The sequence below is a fragment of the Triturus cristatus genome, chromosome 10 (assembly GCF_964204655.1).
Source record: "Triturus cristatus chromosome 10, aTriCri1.1, whole genome shotgun sequence".
Classification (NCBI taxonomy): Eukaryota; Metazoa; Chordata; class Amphibia; order Caudata; family Salamandridae; genus Triturus; species Triturus cristatus.
In genome coordinates, this window is record NC_140593.1 from 804,168,872 (window position 1) to 804,187,120 (window position 18,249).

Here is an 18,249-nt window from a genome sequence, read left to right on the forward strand (position 1 = left end):
CACATCAGTGCCAGGTAGAGAGCATTATCACTTTTTTTGTTATTGAACCCTAGACTGCTGTTCTCATGCTGGTTCCTGGAGGAGGAGATTAATGGGGCAATAATTGGGGGAAAATGCTTCTTCATTTGAACTTGACATTGGAACAGTGACTTTGAATGTGATTTTAATGGACTTAGTGATCAGCAGAGCCCTCTCTCCCCTTCATGCGACCAGTATATCTACAATACTAACAACAAGGTTACCCTAAGATAATATCGACTTAATTATCCAAATCGATAAAGGTATCAAAACACTCTAGTGCAAAAAGGAAACTCTCACTGGAAGATTTCAGGAGCTCGCAGAAAGCTTCTGTGGGGTATGTCAAGGCTACAGCTGCTGTATTTGTAGTGCATACCTCTGTTGAGGAAGACCAGGGAATATCTGTCAATATGTCAAACAGTTTCCCCGTCTTGGCTTTCAGGGCCCGAGAGAATGTGGGAAATGAGCCTAGAACAGACTCCCAGAGCACTGGGGAAAGCCCAGTCATATTAGCTTGCTCAGCGGGTGAAATCTAAATGTGGCAAGTACAGGTAAAGCAGCTGAAACAGCTAGAACAGGTTGCTGAATGTGGAGAAGCGGCTCGGGAAATGGCGAGGGATTACTTTTTGGAAAATAGCAGGGAGGGGAGTTCACCCTCTGGAAGTGTTGAAGGAGGATGCGATGGAACCCAGAAGTACCCTTTATTTCAGGTTGGCAGGAATGGTACCGGGAGTAGAATCAAATCTGCAGGCAGAAGCAAGAAAGAATCTGTCCCAGGTTCATGTACTGACCCTCTGTTTAACAGAGATGACCCGATGAATCAACTACCTGGCATTCAGTGTGCGACAACTACAATACAAGAAGAGCAGTTGAGCCCCACACATTGTGGGGGAAACTATTGCTAAGCCAGCTGGGGGAGAAGAGACCTCATGCTTTTTGAGCATGTTAGAGTGGGTTCGAAGAGAGGTTAAATCAATTAAAATCACACAGACCAAAATAGCAGATGAACTAAAAGAGCGGCTGAACATAGTGTGTCTACAACTGGGAAACCTCTCGACCAGACTAAATAAAATGGAGCAAAGAGTGTCAGAGTATGAGGAAAAGGTTCATTCACTGGAAGAAGTTATTGAACATTTGGAAAAGGAGATATTGTGGATAAGCAGGAGTAAATGAAGAACTTTAAAAGGTGGTCCAACCTACGGATAACTGGAATAACAGAGCATAAAGAGGATGTCGCTGGTTGTATACCCTTGGTTGAAATTTGTATTAAGGCTCATGTGATTCCAGGTTTCAATCAGAACTTGACAATTATGCAGGCTTAGAGAGTCCCAGCTCAGGCCAATGGCCAAGCTAAGTATCCTAAGACCATGTTGGTGAACTTTGCGGATTACAGAATCAAAGAGAGGATACTGGCCATGGCGATTAAGCTGAAGTTGTTCAGGATGCCAGATAATTTTGTGTTTCGAATATGATGGCAGAAACAGCTCAGAGGCGAAAACAGTTTAAGAGCATGATCCCAAGGTTTCAAGCTGCTGGGGCACAGTCAACAATAGAACTTCTCTCTAGACTCAAAGTACTGTTTAGCACAGTCAAAGAAGCTGTGATATTTTTTAAAACAATGAGTTAATGCGGAAGTGTGGGCTGTGACTTCATGTTTAGATAAAAGCTGTGGCTGGAAGGAGAGGTGGAAGAGCTTGGCACTCAGACATGGTGCCAAAATTTCAATGCGAAGGAAGGGATGCGAGGTGAGGGAGAAAGGGTGGGCTCCCAACAGGGCATGTGGGGAGAAGAGGATGGGTTAAGGGATTTTGTTGGGGGCACTCTAAAATCAGATCCAGAGCAGTTAAACTAGGAAGGATATACCATTGGGCAAGAAGCCAGACTAGGCTTTTCAACAGGGGAAGACTCTTATGATGGGATAGTTGTGGGGGTGATTCAAGTAAGTTCCTTGATTGTTATTAAGTACACGTCGCACTTTAGCACTTTCAAGCACTTTAAAGTAAGCTCAAGCACTTTTTCAAAGGGAGAGGGAGATAGCAAGCTATCTGAGGGGTTGTCCTACACAAGTTCCTTAGTTGTTTTCAAGCACATGATGCACTTTAGCTTGTCTAAGCATTTTAAGGTATGCTTAAGCACTTTTTAATGGCAGACTCTTGCTAAGCACAGGGTGCACTTTAGTAGCGTGATATGACATATTTAAGCACTTTATGAGGATGTGTTTGCTGGTAGGATTATGAGAGAGGTAGGAATTCAAAGGAGTATATTGAAGATTGTTTTGTTTAAAAGAAAATGCTTGCTATTGAAGCTTGGATAGAGGAATGCAACCCTTATTGCATTGGCCAAACTAGCGAAATTTACAATGTTTAAGAAATGGATTGTTTCAGAGGTTTTCCAGCAGCCCGACGGCCCATCGTGGAGTTATCGTCTTTATAGCCAGAAACCTGAATGCGGAAGTCCATGACTGGGCGAGTGACGCACAGGGCCGCTGGTGCTGGGTTAACTGTTCTATTTCCTCATTGCAGGTCAGTTTAATTAGTTTTAATGCCCAATGTAGAAGACAATTCTAGGCCGTACCAGGAGCTATTTCAGTCTTTAATGAAAATACCAGGTGAAATTGTTGTAAGAAGTGATTTAAATTTTCTGCAATACCCAGGGGTGGACTCCTCCTCAGGTTCTAAAAGGCAACAGAAGCCCAAGTTATCAAAAACCATCCAAACTATTCTGGTTCTTTCTCTTGTAGATCCATGAAGGGAAGGAGTCCCAGAAATAAGGCAGTATACATGCTTCTCTGGCAGATTTAAAACTGTCTCGCAGATTGATTTATTTTTAGTCTCCAAGAACTTGTTTTTCAAATGTCGTCAGACACTTCTCAATTGTTTTTGGGATTACTCATTTTTGAGTTGGATATTAGCTGTGGGAGGCGAAAGCTCCAAGTTAAGAGGTGGGTTTTTAATAAGCCATACTTGCTGGAGGAGGACTGAGGTAGAGCATGTAAGGATGATATTTGAGAGTTCTTGAATAGTAACCATGGGTTGGCTCCACTAATACAAGCCATGTGTTGAGTGATTAGTGTTATGACAAATATTATGTAAACAATACAGCTTATATGCAAAAGCTCTATGAAGAGAGTAATTTTGCTGGGAAGTGTATGGCTTGGAAAGCTCGGGAAAAAACTGTTAAAAAAGTTATTCATACTTTAAAATGTCCTGTAAGTGGGCTATGTAGCAAGGGACAGAGAAAGATAAATGACATTTACTTTGAACATTATATTCGGATCTACAGCGAATGGCAAATGCAGCTGGTACCTAGTGCTTCATTGGTGGTTCTAGGCTATGATTCCACTTTGAAGTTGATTTCCAGGCACCAAAAGCTGCTTTATGTCTCAATGTTAGTGGCCAGAGCTCTGTTGCTGCAAAGATGGAAAACAAAACTAAATACTTTATGTGGACAGTGGATTGGGATAATGAAGCAAGTAACAGCAAAGAGTTATTGTATGCTACTCGTTGTGGAGGGATTGCAAGGTTTTATAAAATGTGGGCTCAATTTATGGTGGATTAATGTTTTGCTAAAACAAGCTCAGTTAGGTCATTCTAGTATGCTGTGTATGGATGAATTTGCAATTGTAATTGTATGAAATCGTATGAAATTTTTTGAATACTGAATAGAATTGCACGGTACTGGATGAAATTGTATGAAATCAATTACTGTGTTTTTTATTTCTCAGAATAAAAAATCTATAAAAAAAAGAGATGGTATCTACATTTAAAGGAATAACGTAAAACAACATAACAGGTGAAACAGACAATTTCTATATGGACTCCAACGGGAATGGATTAATGTCAAAGGGAAAAAATGCAAATTCAACATGACTATGATAAACTACTTGGGTCATAAATTGACTGGTGAAGGTATAAAACCAAAAGAAAGTTTGAGAAATGTCGTACGAGACACTGCAGTGCAAATACATTCATAAAATTCTTAAAGATGACTGAGATGTTTAGCAAATTTGTGCCAAGATGTGCAAGAGAGGATAGACAAGGCTTTCAGCGTACAGTATTTTGATCCCAAAAGCAACATAACTTTAGAGAAAGATACAAATACAAAAGGATTTGGCACCATGTTACTACACTGTTAAGGAAAGGAGAAGACAACAGTAAACTTTATTTCAAGGAGCTGGAGTGGAGATTCATTATTCATCATAGAAAGAGACACTCTTACATGAATTTCAGAATCAAAACAGATCACAAACTGCTAGAAGAAGTATTTACAAAACGAAGTACTGATCCGTAATTTGTGGGTGGTGATACAAACTGGATTTGTGAGTGGTGATACAAGAATATGTACATAAATTTGAAGGTGTGCTGAATAAAATTGCAGAATTACAACCTAGGCTGGTAAGGCAGGATTTGGGACAAAAAGAGTCTGATGGCAATGAAAAGGAAGAGGAGGAAATAAAGGTGTGTGTTGTTATTAAAGAGATAATGTAAAGAAAGGAAAAGAGATAAAGTATGGTGTACTTCAGGAAGTATTACAGCAAACTAATGATGAATTTGTATGTCATCCTTCTTCAGCCAGGCTAGCTTGAATCCAGTGGCACAGTGAGCAAGGGACTTCAGGAAGCATGCATGAAGAAGGTAGGATGAAAAAAACATACAGTGAAGATAGATTGAAAAAATATTGCAATGTGAAAGAGGATTTATAAGAGATGGGGGGATTATTATTTACCGGTGCGAGATTATTTCTCATAAAAGGTCTCAGAAACAAGTTGATCCAATAAGCTCTTGAGGAGCACACACGCATATTTAAAACTAAAGAAAAGACCAAGAAGTAACTATTCAGCTCAAATCTGTCTTTAATTGTGCGAGACATGCCACCATGATGATGTGAGCCTACACCTACTTGCTTCTAGCATTCGATGAAAGTCCCATTGATGTCTGGGAACTATTAGTATGGCCAGGTATGACTTCCACTCTCGCTGGGCATGCTGCTTTCCACCTATTTTTTGTCGTAACTCTTTATCCTTAATCCCTCATTACTGCCACTCTCTCTCTATAGGATTTACGTGAGGGATTTTTGATTTCAATGGTTCTCTGTGACCTTTAGGTTTGACTCCAAGGTGCTTCTGTCTCTGGGTAGACTTTTCTGATGTGTAGTATTTAGCTTCCTCCCGATTTCTCATCTCCTTTCTTCATCTTATTTCTAGTGATGATGTGTTGCAAAGTAGACATTTGCCTCACCACTGTGTCCCTGAAGCCCTCCCCAGCCTGTTTCCTGGGTTTATAACTAGATCTCTCTCTCACTGTGCTTGTGCAGTATGCACAAACAAAAGGCAGTGCTTTCTGTATCATTTTCATGGGGTAATTCTTTTTCTATCTTACGACCCCTATTCTTACTCCTACCCTTGCAGCTCCCCTAAATTGGACTCACAGATGGTATATGCTCTCATATGTTAGAGATCAATTCAATATAATCCAACAAATTATTAATCACTACAACAGTTTCTTTACTGTTCGATGGAGAAAAGTGTGTCTGTAGATTTTCTCATACACATTTTATATAAATATCCTCATGCTTTGCAATATGTGACTGAACATCTACTCAGTCCATAAAACACCCGGTGAAAACAAATTATAAATTTTACAGAGCTTACAAAAACAATTAAAATATAATTAAAAAGAAAATGGGAAAAAGAGCCATGGCCCATCGTCCTCTGGCCTCTAACGGGTCATAGCTTGGTCTCCATTTGACTCAAGCTAGTCTGGAAATTGAGGGCCCAACATGGCAGATTTCCACTAGATCGTCACAGGGACACTGATAGCATCATTTGTGTTCACCTTTCTCTTGGTCTCACCTTTATATGAGCCTGGTACAACCAGTTATTCTGAGTACTCCCCAAAAGGTACGCATCTCAGTGAAAACCTACACATCAAACTCTAGAGTGGATACAAATAAGAACACCCAACTAGGAGAGGACCAAGTAACATTTTCAATTTTGAGTTATTAGTATTAGTCCATGTTAAAGTGGGGGTGTGCGGTTGTTGCATATACATTGACACATGACAAATGTAATTTTATCCCTTTTTTGCAGCACCCTTTCTCCGCACTGGTCAGAAAGGGTTTACTAGAAGCAATCCTACCTGTTTGTATTTGGCGGGTAGGCTCCAGCCGCATGCCTGCAGGCGGCCATCATCATTCCGCACATGCTCCCGCACTTGGCGGTATTGCTCCCGCTTTTGTTCGCGGCGTGCGGACGACGTACAATCACTGAGGAGAGAAGCAACAGTGTTACTTCTCAATCTGTGGTTAGAAACAAGAAGCCGGGGGTCAAGGAAGCGAAGCAGTGCATGGGCACAAGCAAGCAAAGCTCAGAAGCAGAGAGAAAAGAAAGCAGACATTGCCCTGTACAGTGTGCAAGAAGCCTGGAAAAGCATAGGTTGGATGTGTTAGCAGGAACATTCCGTGTAAATAAACAGTTACTTACCTATAACTATGGCTGTTCCTGTGAGTAAGCCACAATGGTGCTAGCCTATTGTGCCCCATGCTTCAGAATGTCACAGACACCACAAACATGTAGACTTGCAATGATTTGCAATACCAAAATGGTGATGAGATGCACTCCTTCGCCATGTGGCAGATAGAGTGAGTCAGAAGGTGACAGGAGTAAGGGCAAGATGGTGGGGAGATCAGGAAAAACATAAAGGTGTAAAAATGTACCTTACACAGGGAGCCAAAATTCCTTGAAACTGCTATGCTTATAAAATAGGTCCTCATTACGCTTTCAAATAGGTGGCATAGTCTTGATACAAGAGAGAAGTGAGTCACTAGTGTAAATAAATAACATGGCAAGTTCATATTGGGTTTACTCCTCCATAACAGTAGCTGGTACTCATGCCTCTGCTTAATTCCTAATTATAATGTGTGAAATGTAACCACTGTAGAAGCTTCACCGACTAATTCTGAATCTTTAAGTATTTCAAGGGTACGATAAAACTGTATGTATAAAAATTAGAGGCACAAGTCAGGGTGCCCAAGAATAAGAAATACTACAGTTTTGCCCTTCCAGTTCTGTGCTTTTGTAGATAACTAGAATGAAAACCAGGCCAGTATCTGGGATTCTTGGGGAGCCATTCCAAGCGGTCCAGTAATAGGTCTGGCATCACCCAGAATGTAGCGATATTCCTGGAGGACAGAAGTATCCAGGTGAAAAAATCCAGAACCATAGTGTTCCTCTACAACTTCTAATTATAGTCTAATGGTAATGTGGACCATAGTGGTTTAGTGGTAATAGGAAGGGGTGTAAGTGCTAAGAAACCTATAGTTATTGGCAGCCAAACCAACCACTGCAAATCACTGGAAAAAGCATGCCTTGAATGTTGATTGATTGGACAAGGCGGTTTTGGCTATTGATAGGCATGGAGATTCTCACCTATGATGTTAAGGTTGGAAGCCGTACATTTGAAGCCATGTGGAAGCCATTAATTGATCACCTTGGGGATGCAACCCCTTTGCTGTCATGCCCTAGGACCTTCAGAAAACTGACACTTCTTCGGGACCGCTAATTGTCAGTGCTGTGAAGTGTTGATGCCACAAAGGGGTTACTTTAACAGAACAAAGTGTCAGTATGTTACTTGAACCTGTAATAATAATCTGCTGATGGATTTCTTTATGGTTCTCAGCTGTTTTTTTTCTCTGCAGGTAGGTCTTGGAAGGGAGTTGGTTGTGGAAGTTGGGATGAGGGACACAGTGGCAGGTAGTCTCTCAATAAACTGTGCAATGCCATAGGCCTGGAATGTTCCTGAAATGCCACACCCACATTGTTTGTCCCTATATGTAAAATAATTCAAATACCTTGGGGAAAAAGAAATCTATTGTTATTATGGTCATTTCCTCACTCCTATATCGCGTCACTTTGTCGTCGAGTCCAGACCAGCACTATTATAAAAGAACTTGGAGGTGGTGACACCATAAACTGATGGCAGGCTTAAAGTGACCAGGGTGCAAAGAACAACTGGCCCCAATCAGTATCAGCATACAGCGTAGGCCTCTGGCCTGATAAATTGCTTTAGTACTAACATCATCACAAGCCACAGACATTAGGCTAGCTTTTTTAGAGCAGGTAAGGAACATTCAGAAAAGCGCACACTGCTGGTTGAGGAGCTTAGAATACATTCTGGGGAAGTCTTCGAAACATGAAAACTTAAGAGATGCTAAAGACTATCGTGTACCTGGTGTTATAAAAGGTAAATATCTGGATGGCATTTATCATGGACTGCCACTTAGTAAATAACAACCAATAAGCTGCCTCAAATCAACTGCAACAATCTCGCTATAGTGGGTTTTTTTCAGTGTAAAACATGTCTGTCTACCTTCAGCATGGTCAGTAATTCTGTTTGGTTCAATTCTCCTAAACTTGTTGGTTGAAAACGATTTATTTGGATAAATGTACCCCCTGGTTCCTGTCACTGTGGCACATATGCTCTCACACGTGTGTTCAGGGAACCTGCATGCATTCTTCCACCCCTCTCTTCATAAGTCATTAATGTTTCCAACCTAGTGCTATAGACCTCTGGCATCTCACCCTGTTGTTCTTCCACCTACACTCTTTCCAACTGTTGCTTGGGATTTCATAATTATGCTATATCCCCTCTTATTTGATCGAATTGCCTCTAGTATCTGTTATTAACTAGTGGAAAACAAAAGTATTATGCTGGCAAGAGAGTTCTTCCACAGCCATTACAAGATGAGCCACAAAACCAACCTTGACCTTTTAGTGAACTAGTATATCAAAAAAGAGCTTTTACGTAGTACTACCAAGTGACCATATACCCTGCACAACAATGTGAGCCAGACCTGACTCTAGCCAAAAGCTAGAGATATGCCTGGGCTTGTAGGCCTTAATTATGACAGGAAAGCATGAACCATTCTGAGGACTATAGAGTTAGGACTGGTAGCAAATATCACATGTAACTTGTGGACACTGTACAGCATAACTTCACAAAATCACGGATTATGAAATTCGATTTAAAGCTATTGAGACAGAGATGGGATCATTTTGTGAACTGCCCTGCTTGGCTGTTTAAACTTAACTAGTTTATCAGACTCGCTCGTTTATGCAACCTGGTAGGGACAAGCTGGCTCAAAATCCAAAAATAAGATAATGCCATAAGAAGTGGACCCTAGGGTTGCGTGCACGCCAAAAAAGCCTTTTACAAGTTTCTCAAACAGATGAGTAGGGTCTACACAACAGAAGCAGACACAAGCGTAGCGTAAGGGATAAGCAAAACTTGTTTTGTCATTCAGGGCTTGCAAAAAGGAGAACTATGCACATTGTTGGGCTTGTGCATGGATCATAGAACAATGTGGCAGCTATCTGGAGCTGCCAATAATAGTTACCATATCTTGTGAGTTCAGATGTTCCATAATACCTCACACAGATCAAGTTAAAGGTTTTGTGACATGTACTATAATCCAAAGTGTTTTGGGTCTACGCTGCACCACACTATCTCATCCTCTGGAAAACAATGGCACACTCTTGGGAATCTTTGGAATTGATTACAAGACAAAATGTCCTTCATCATTTAACAGGGAAACAGAGAAGCATGACATTAAACATCCTTATTGAGGATACAGAAATAGCAGCAAGTAAGCATCAGGAAGGCTAACACAGCAAGCAAGGAAGGACATCACAAGCCAGGAAAACCAAACCCTTCAGTTCACTATCTCATTAAAAACTCTTTGTTACTATTTTTCAATATAAATATAATCCATTTTCTACTCATATCATCTACTCCTCTCTTCCGAACTCTCTATTGTTTTAGTCTCCCTTTTCCATGTCTTGTTGTCCTTTGGTCCTGTGTGTCTTTCAGATAAAAGCCACTGGTATTGGCCATTTTCTCTCCAGAGACCCAAAAATCTGCATTTACAAGATGTCAGAAATATGTTGCATTTATGTTGCATTTAAGAAGAGCCTTCAATGTTACAATCAATACGATGTATCCGTTCTCTCTGAATAAGCCAGCCAACAGCCTGGCCCCTAGATTCTACTGGGTGCACCACATCTCCATTAAAAAAAAAAAGAAAAGGTATGTTAGACTTTGTTCTTCCAGCTATTTACTCTGTTGGCCTGGCAGGGTCTAACAACTCACTCGTCAGGGAAGAACTCAAGTGTGCGACCTCCTGAAGAAATCTGACACATGGTGTGACTGCGGCGCTGGCTGAATCCTGCGGGCGTGGGAGACTTGTAGTGGATGTTCACCGATGGGTAGGACCTCTTTACAGGAGGGGGACTCGCAGAGGAGCTGAAGAGCCGACTAAAGCTGAAACAGAAAGGGGGATTGAAAAGCATGAAAAAGTGAAACAACATGGCGGGCATGCAGTCTATAACAATTTATTTTTTATAAAGTAAACTTTCAACAGCTGTGAGAGGTGTTAACTTAATTAGAGATGTCAAAGCTCCCCCGACTTTATTCAAGTATTCTAAACATTCAGTGTGTCCCATTATTGATATTTTAGAGAATATATATTGTTTTGAACGGTCCGGTGCAGGTGTGGTAATTCTGCACCCCTGGATTTAATGATACTGGGAGTACAAGAATTGCCAGGGATTATATTTGAAACCCTGAAATTCCATTGAGCACTGGGAAATTATCAGGGTGATCAGTAATACTGATGTTTGAGTTCTCTGGCAATTTCCCATTCCCCCACGGTTTTATCTGGACCTTTCAGATGCTTTGAACACCTGGACTCAATGGGAAAATATTATTGGGTGCTGTAATGAATCTCAGAATCCTGATGGGACTGGCAACAACTGTTACAGGCCCCACCAAACATTGCAAGAAACCCATAATTAGAGCTATTGCCCTAAAAGACCATGTATTGTGGATACAGAACCATCACACACAGAAGGCTGCAACATCAGCTATGCTGGTAACCTTTGGCCAATGGTGACCCAAGGATTCTTTGACACAGTCACCACCACTCTAGCAGACTAAGCATCACTTTTGAGTGGGCTTGTAGAGGGAACTATACCCTCACTACTTCATCAATAGAACTCTTGAGGTAAGCTGCGATTAGCTAGTATCTGGAGAAAGACAAAAGCCTGGTTCTAGAGAACTACAATGCTGACCCACTCACCTAACTTTTGTTGTCACCTTGAAACCTGGGGAAATTTATCACAACTTGGGGTCTTTGGCAGAAATACAAAGACCACTCTTTCAGCAGCGGCTCCTGGAGGGAGTGCTGCAGGGCGTGGGGGGCAGCAGTGTGGGGGGTGGTATATTCCGGATATACACATATATATCACAGCACAAGAAAAATGAAAGTAATGAAATAACAGAATAACACAATCTCCTTATGCCTACTTTCTACATACACACAAGTGTGTCTACAGGGAAACGTCACTCAACATGACCATATCATAACATGAACCCAAGTTAAAGGTAAGGCAAATCGATGTTAGCATGCAACGAATGCCTGCATGACCACATTTTCTTTTGCAGTGATATAATAATGACGTCTCATTTGACTCATTATTTGCAAGTGAATTACAGTGTCCACTAGATTTGAGGTGCTGGTCTTTGTAATTATTCATTTAGTATCCGGTTTTGTGTGCAACCAGCTTTCTGTTCATTTCTTTTGTTTTGCAGTTTAAGACCACTTATGGACTAGTACAGGTATGAGAGCCTTATGCCTCATCACTTTGCATTGTGTGATGTAGAATAGGCAGGGATTAGTTTATCCCTGAAGAAGGCTGTTGACCAAATTAGGGTGTTAGTAAGGCCAAAATGCTAGCAAATGTAATGGGATGGATGACGCATAGTGTCTCATCAAACATCCCTGTAGAAACACTTCTAATCATATCTAGGGTACCCCATTATTAAAGTGAGATGTCTGAGTGGGTATACCCTAAGATGTTTTTATCCCTCTGGATCCTTGCTTATATCCAAATACACATATTAAGAACTTCCAACTAGGGGTTGAGTCTATATAGGTAATATGTTCTGACTTTGGTGTGGACAGGTCACCAATGATGAAGCATGTCAGGATGATCTGTGGTGAACAACTCACAACCATTGGATTCTAGCATCCATTGGATTCTAGCATTCTTAGTGTGGTGTGTGTCTAAGGGAGGTTGTGCATGGATCTTAATCCTCTCTCTCTCCCTGTGTATACAGTCATGGGTTTGAGTAAGAGTGAGATGATCCCTGTATACCACAGTGAGCAGTCTGCTGGTGAGCGTTGCACTCATTAATGTTTTGCTGGCATTTCTGATTGACTTCCCTTTTTCAATCATCTTCAGATTTGTAAAACACTGTGCTAGGCCCACCATGAGCATTACTAGCTGGAAAGATAAGCACACCAAAGCACGGTACCTTGAGGAAAACCCAAGCAAGCGTTGCTGCAAGTAGAAGTTATCTGCTGTGAATTTAAGAGGCAACTTCCCTTAGGCAGGTCCAAGTGTGCAGCCTTTCAGTGATTAGAGAACTATGCAAGCAAAGACTGGGGGTGGGGTGCACTGAGTAAGGACTACGCGTGTTCACTCATGCATTGTTCTGGCCCTTTAAGTAATATTCTTGTGAGTGCCTGGCAGCAGAGATTTTAGTGTGGAATGTCTGTCAACGGTCTAGTGAGTTGCAGAGCGAAACTAATAGGACAGAAAACTGTTTTGCAGGTATGAGGTGGTCTTTAGAGTCTGCTTTAACATATTGTCAGGTGGAGTGGAGAAATTAACACCAGACCACAGAGGATTAAAAAGGAACTACAGTTAGATTCATTTTATTCAATAAACAAAGCACTAAGCAGGCTCAAGGTGCTTATTCATAAACATTTTCTAGACCTTAAATTACTGTGACCCACCATGCTGGGTGCTGAAAGCTATGTAATAGAAATCACAATTTAGGGAACACTCTGACTTCCTCTCCCCCAATGGCTAAGGGAACAGCTTGATCATCAGGTCCAAAAGTAGTCTGAATACTCAGGAAGTGTGTGACATTTACTCATTCTTAACATAAGGCGGTCTGTAACTGTATTTCTATAACTTGTTCACTCTCCTATTACTTATTTTTCCTCAAGGAGTAGTCCTATGGACCTTGCGGAAGTTAGAAAAGGGAATACACAAATGTCCAATTAGTCTCACAGTACACACTTCTTAGCTTCCTAAGCAACACAGACCCCTCAGCTTCCTACACATTATACACTACTTGGGTTCTTCCTACATACATGTGACTCACCTTCTACTGGAACATATTGTTATTAAATAATTACACTATAGGAACCTCTTAGCCCTTCCAAGATACATGCTTTTCAGATTATTTCCAATGCACTTCCCAGACTCCCCAGTAACACGTAGCCATCAATTTCTTTCACAACGCCCCTCCTTCACTTTTGCACCACAATCACCTCATAGCTTCACAACTAGCAGAAATAATCATTTTCACCCACACCACATACCTCCAAGCACTTCCTACTCACTGTACATTTATTACATAATCAATGATTTTCTTAATTTCCTTAGCCCCTTGTACACAATGAAGCCATTCCCACAAACCATTCAGCCTCTACCAGAGCTGCTCTGTCCCTCCATCCGCAAATACTGCTCAGCACCTCCCACAGCCAAACTAAGGGCCTGAATTAAGTATGGGCGGACGGCCCGTCATTCCTCCAAGGTGACAGAGTAATTTACTCAATCCACATGGTGGTGACGCTGCCCGCCCAATTTATAAATGACCGCCAAGCGGCGTTCATTTTTTAAACACATTGCCAGGAACTGCTGTCACAGCGGGTCCTGACAATGCATATTACACTCTGCTATGGGATTTTCTTTTTGTAAAGAAAAACATAATGCTACCCTCACCATGGGAGTTTTTCTCCCATGACGGGGGAGCATTATTCCAATTTTACTGTCCCTTGTCACCACGTTTGACCTGGCGGTAAGAAACAGTAAAACACGATTACATGTCTGCCCATCTAAATTGAGTGGGTGGACATGTGGCCATTTCTCCAACGGCCCCTACTGCCCAGGGCTGTTGAAGACATTTGGCCATGGCGGAGATAGAGTAAACTCCACCGTGGCAAACTTATTGTGGGTCCACAACTAAATTTGACATGTGAGCCACTACAATCTATAGCAATATATAAATCAGGCCATAAGTTAGGCAGGCTAAGGTTTTCCCTCTACCATTATGATATGTATACGTACAACTGCCAGATGGTTGACTTCTTCTTCTCTTGGACTGATGGATGTTCCCGAGATGCTCTGCAAATATAAGAAGTGACATGAGTTTTGAGAGAAAAATAGTTACATGTAAACTAGTGCTCATAAATTACAGTTAATAAAGAAAAGGATTTTTAGAATATCTGCCTGCATTCCCACATGTGGGTGAAAACAGAGATTGCAATCAAGACTCATAAGTACTACACCAAGTATATACCAATAGGACAACAACTCTTCTGAAGACCTTGCCATGTTATTCCAAGCCTAAACGGTCAGCTATGCAATTTGGAGGTCACCCTAAGAAATAGACAGCAAACACTACAATTAGTTGGCATTGTCTGGAATATGAGACCAATTACATTGGAGCTCCTGTACAGGCCTGCTTATATGCAACCTTACATTAGCTAGATGCAAAGTATTAAACAAGCATTGGCAAAGCCAATTGCCGTGCCCCCCTTTTTTATGTATTAATGATAGCACACAACTTAGACTATTGTGCTACATCAACTTTCTCTTACACAGACAAACAAGTGACAAACATGTGAGATCTTTGTAATGGTGGCGTAGTATTGGAGATGGTTGTGGTGGTAGCAGCAATGATGTTGGTAGTAGGGGTGATAGTGGTAGCAGTAGGGATAATAGTGGTGGTTGTAGTAGTAGTTGTGGAGATTATGGTTTTAATAGTGATGGTGGTGGCTCTAGTGATAGTAGTAGTGGTGGTAGTAGTGATGATGTTAGAAGTGGTGATAGGGATAGCGGTATCGATGGGGTGATAGTGGTGGTGATGGTGGTAAGATCAATGATATGGCAGTAGTGACAGCTTTGACAGTGGTGACTGTGGTTCTAGGTAGAATGATAGTCATGGTGATAGTATTATTTATGATGGTGGTAATAATGGTTGTGATAGTTGTGGTGCTAGTGGTATTGGTGCTGATGTGGTGCAGCTGGCAATAGCTGTGGTAAGCTTAGTTGTAATAATGGAGATTATACAAGTAATGATAGTGGTGATTATGATGTTAGCAATGGTGGTAAAGTTGGAGGCAATGTAGTTAATGGTAAAAATGGTAAAAATGGTGGTTATGGTGATAGTAGTCATGGTAGTGGTGATAATGTTAATAGTAACTGAGGTGGTAATGGTGGTGACGGCTATGTGAGTAAATGTGATTTTAAGGGTGATGGATGTAGTTGTATTAGCAGTAATGGTGGTAATAGTTCTGGTAGAAATGAAGGTGGTGGTAGCAGTGGAGGCTAAGGTGTTCATAATGTTGGTGGTAGAGGTCATGGTTTTGGTAGTAAATGTGGTAGTGATTTTGGAATTATGTGGATAATAATGGTGGTGATAATGGTCGTACTGTTAATGGTGGTTATTGAGGTAATAGTGGCAGTGATAAAAGGTGGCAACATTGGTATGGCAATGGCAGGATGGTAATGATGACGATGTTGGCAATGTGGTGGTAGTGGGTATGGTGGGGGTAACATTTAAAAATTGTTATGCAGGTTTCCTTAGAAGCTTCCTGCTAAAATGGTATATAGCCATATATTGGCAAATAAATTATAAGTGGTGTCACCTCCTTTGACTTTACTCTTTTAATTAACTTCTCTGCCATTTAATTACAAGAGCCATTTGCTACATCTTATCTGTATAGCCTACACTGACGATCTAGTATTATCAGATGAGAATCTGTTAGGACTTTAAAGAAAGGCTGAATCTGCTTATAATGTAGAACATCATCTAACCACGAACACTGATACAACTAGAATTATGTATTTTGATAGGAAGAGAAACAAAGACACCTCGCCAATGAAGGGACATTATTTTTGTTTGGGCCTACATTTTAAGTTGAACCTGTGATGGAATCTCGAATTAAAAAAATATTGATTTTGATGGCTCCATTATGAGGTGCCTGAATAAAAAAGATGAATTTGTTAAAGGTATCATACTGACAGGGTGCCTCTTGGGAGCCAGGTGATAGGTGGCTGAGATATAGTGGAGTGAAGCAGAGTGACATGAAACATGCTTTTTGATTTAATGAGTATTCATTGTCATGTAATAAAGTTGGGCTAGACATATGTATACAAAACTAAATATGAAGTTGTATCCTTCGTAAGGGTGGGGTCAGAAGAAGCTTGCCACAGCTGGAGGAAAAAGAAACCTGCTCTCCTGTCACTCACCAGTTACTTCCCCAAGGGCAAATAAAGCCCTTCCCCATACATTTACACTCCAAGCCAGTGTTAAATGATTGCAGATTTGGGATAGTTGTTTCACACCGAAGGAGACAAAAACATGCGGAATTGGATGTTGTATTCCAGAATTCACGTTATTCTCCGTTCCATGCAATTCAACTTGTAATCCTGCTATCTCAAGGGGAGATACCGCTCGGTATCATAAATTCCAGCCCGGTATGTCCCCATAGACATAACAGGGAGCCCTAGGAGTGAATGTAGCATGTTTGGTGTCCCAGAGGTCTGACCCAGACATGTGTCTTGATGTTTGAACTCAAAGTATTCTCTTGTAAAACTCCATCTTGGGCTATTACCTGGTGGTGTTTCACAGGAAATGTAATTTACCATTAAATACTAATGAAAGTTACACATTCTGTAAAGTAGTGGTTCTTAACCTGTGGTCACAGTGCTTATTCAGGGTCTGGGTACACGGACCCATATGACTTCTATTATTTTTGTCAATAATCGTACGCATTTTAAGCTAAGTAGCTCTAAAAAAAGTGGTTTGTCCTATGGGGATAATAGTTTCACTAAATAACAATAATACATACTTGAGGTCTACTGTCATGCCTTCCTAAAGTATTTGATGAATGTATTACTAAACTCAATAAAGATATATTTAAAAAAATAATCATAAGCATTGAAATATTTTTTAGTCAGAAGTTGATTGCTAGATTCACTAAATACCAATAATACATAACTGAGGTCTACTGTATTGCCTTCCTAATGTATTTGATAAATATATTAATAAAATCAATGAAAATATATATATTTTTAAAACCATAAGCATTTTAAAAATGGTTTAGTAAGAAGTTGATTGCTAGTTCAGCAATGGGTATTGTGTGAATGCACACAGTCACTGTTGGCATTCAAACATGCTTCGACCTGAGCTAATAATCAGCTTCTGACTAAAAGTACTTTGAATTGATTATAATTTTCTACAAAATAATATGCATCTGCACAATTAAAAAAACTAGGGCCTCCTGTCAAAGATAAATTAAATATGAGTAAATCTACATGTGTAAATGTATTCTTAAACTTTGCAGTAACTTTACTACGTTTTGCTATTCACCATTTCTGAGTGTAAAGTTACTACAAAGCATATACTTACATGTTTCCACCCATTCAGGGGGTGGAGCCTAATTTACAAGTGTAAAGTTACTACTAGTAACATTTCACACATAGGCTGAGATCTCTGCCACCGGGGCGGAGATCTGCCTGCAGTGTTTCCCAAACTGTGGATCGCGACTCACTGGTGGGTTGCGAGCTGATATTTGGTGGGTCATTAAAGTCCAAGCAATAAGTAACAATGCCTTTAAATTTTGTATTTATCTTATCACATTTGGGGCCGTATTACAATAAGAGCCCAGGGGCGCAACGGGCACTTGCGTGACTCCAGGGCACTTGGTATTATAGAAGGGGGTGCAGATGCTTGTGTGTCCTCTTCTATAATTTCGATAGAGATGGTGCACTTAAAGCGCCAGCGCTACCTTCAGAGGGTGTTCCCTCATTTGCATAGGGGTGTGCCCTATGCAAATTAGGGCATTCATTTGACTCTGTGCCCCCGCCGTATTACAGATGCGGGTGCAGAGTTAAAGAAGCCATCAGGAGGCACACTGACAGTGCGCCATTTAAAAGGTGGCACACAGTCAGTGCACCCCCAGACAGCAGCCCTCTGCAGGGGGTAAAGGGGACCCCATGGACCCCCCAGACATCCCCTTGCAGGCAGGAGCAGTTACTGACTGCACCCGCCTGCAAGGGGATCTCTAAAACACTGTGAAAGTGCAGGCGGATGC

General features: G+C 41.0%; 1 protein-coding gene across 3 annotated transcripts in view; it reads right to left on the minus strand.

Moving 5' to 3' along the window:
* MAPK8IP3 (mitogen-activated protein kinase 8 interacting protein 3) overlaps nucleotides 1–18,249 on the minus strand; it is a 597,532-nt gene that overhangs the window by 229,572 nt on the left and 349,711 nt on the right. For 2 of the 3 annotated variants that reach the window (XM_085628367.1, XM_085628366.1), the window contains 3 exons: nucleotides 14,216–14,272; nucleotides 10,164–10,334; nucleotides 6,156–6,282 (listed from right to left, as the gene is read on the minus strand). In XM_085628367.1, coding sequence (XP_085484493.1) covers nucleotides 6,156–6,282; nucleotides 10,164–10,334; nucleotides 14,216–14,272 — 355 coding nt within the window. Of the gene's footprint in view, nucleotides 1–6,155; nucleotides 6,316–10,163; nucleotides 10,335–14,215; nucleotides 14,273–18,249 lie in introns of all 3 variants that reach the window. The other variant, XM_085628364.1, reaches the window with a different exon arrangement.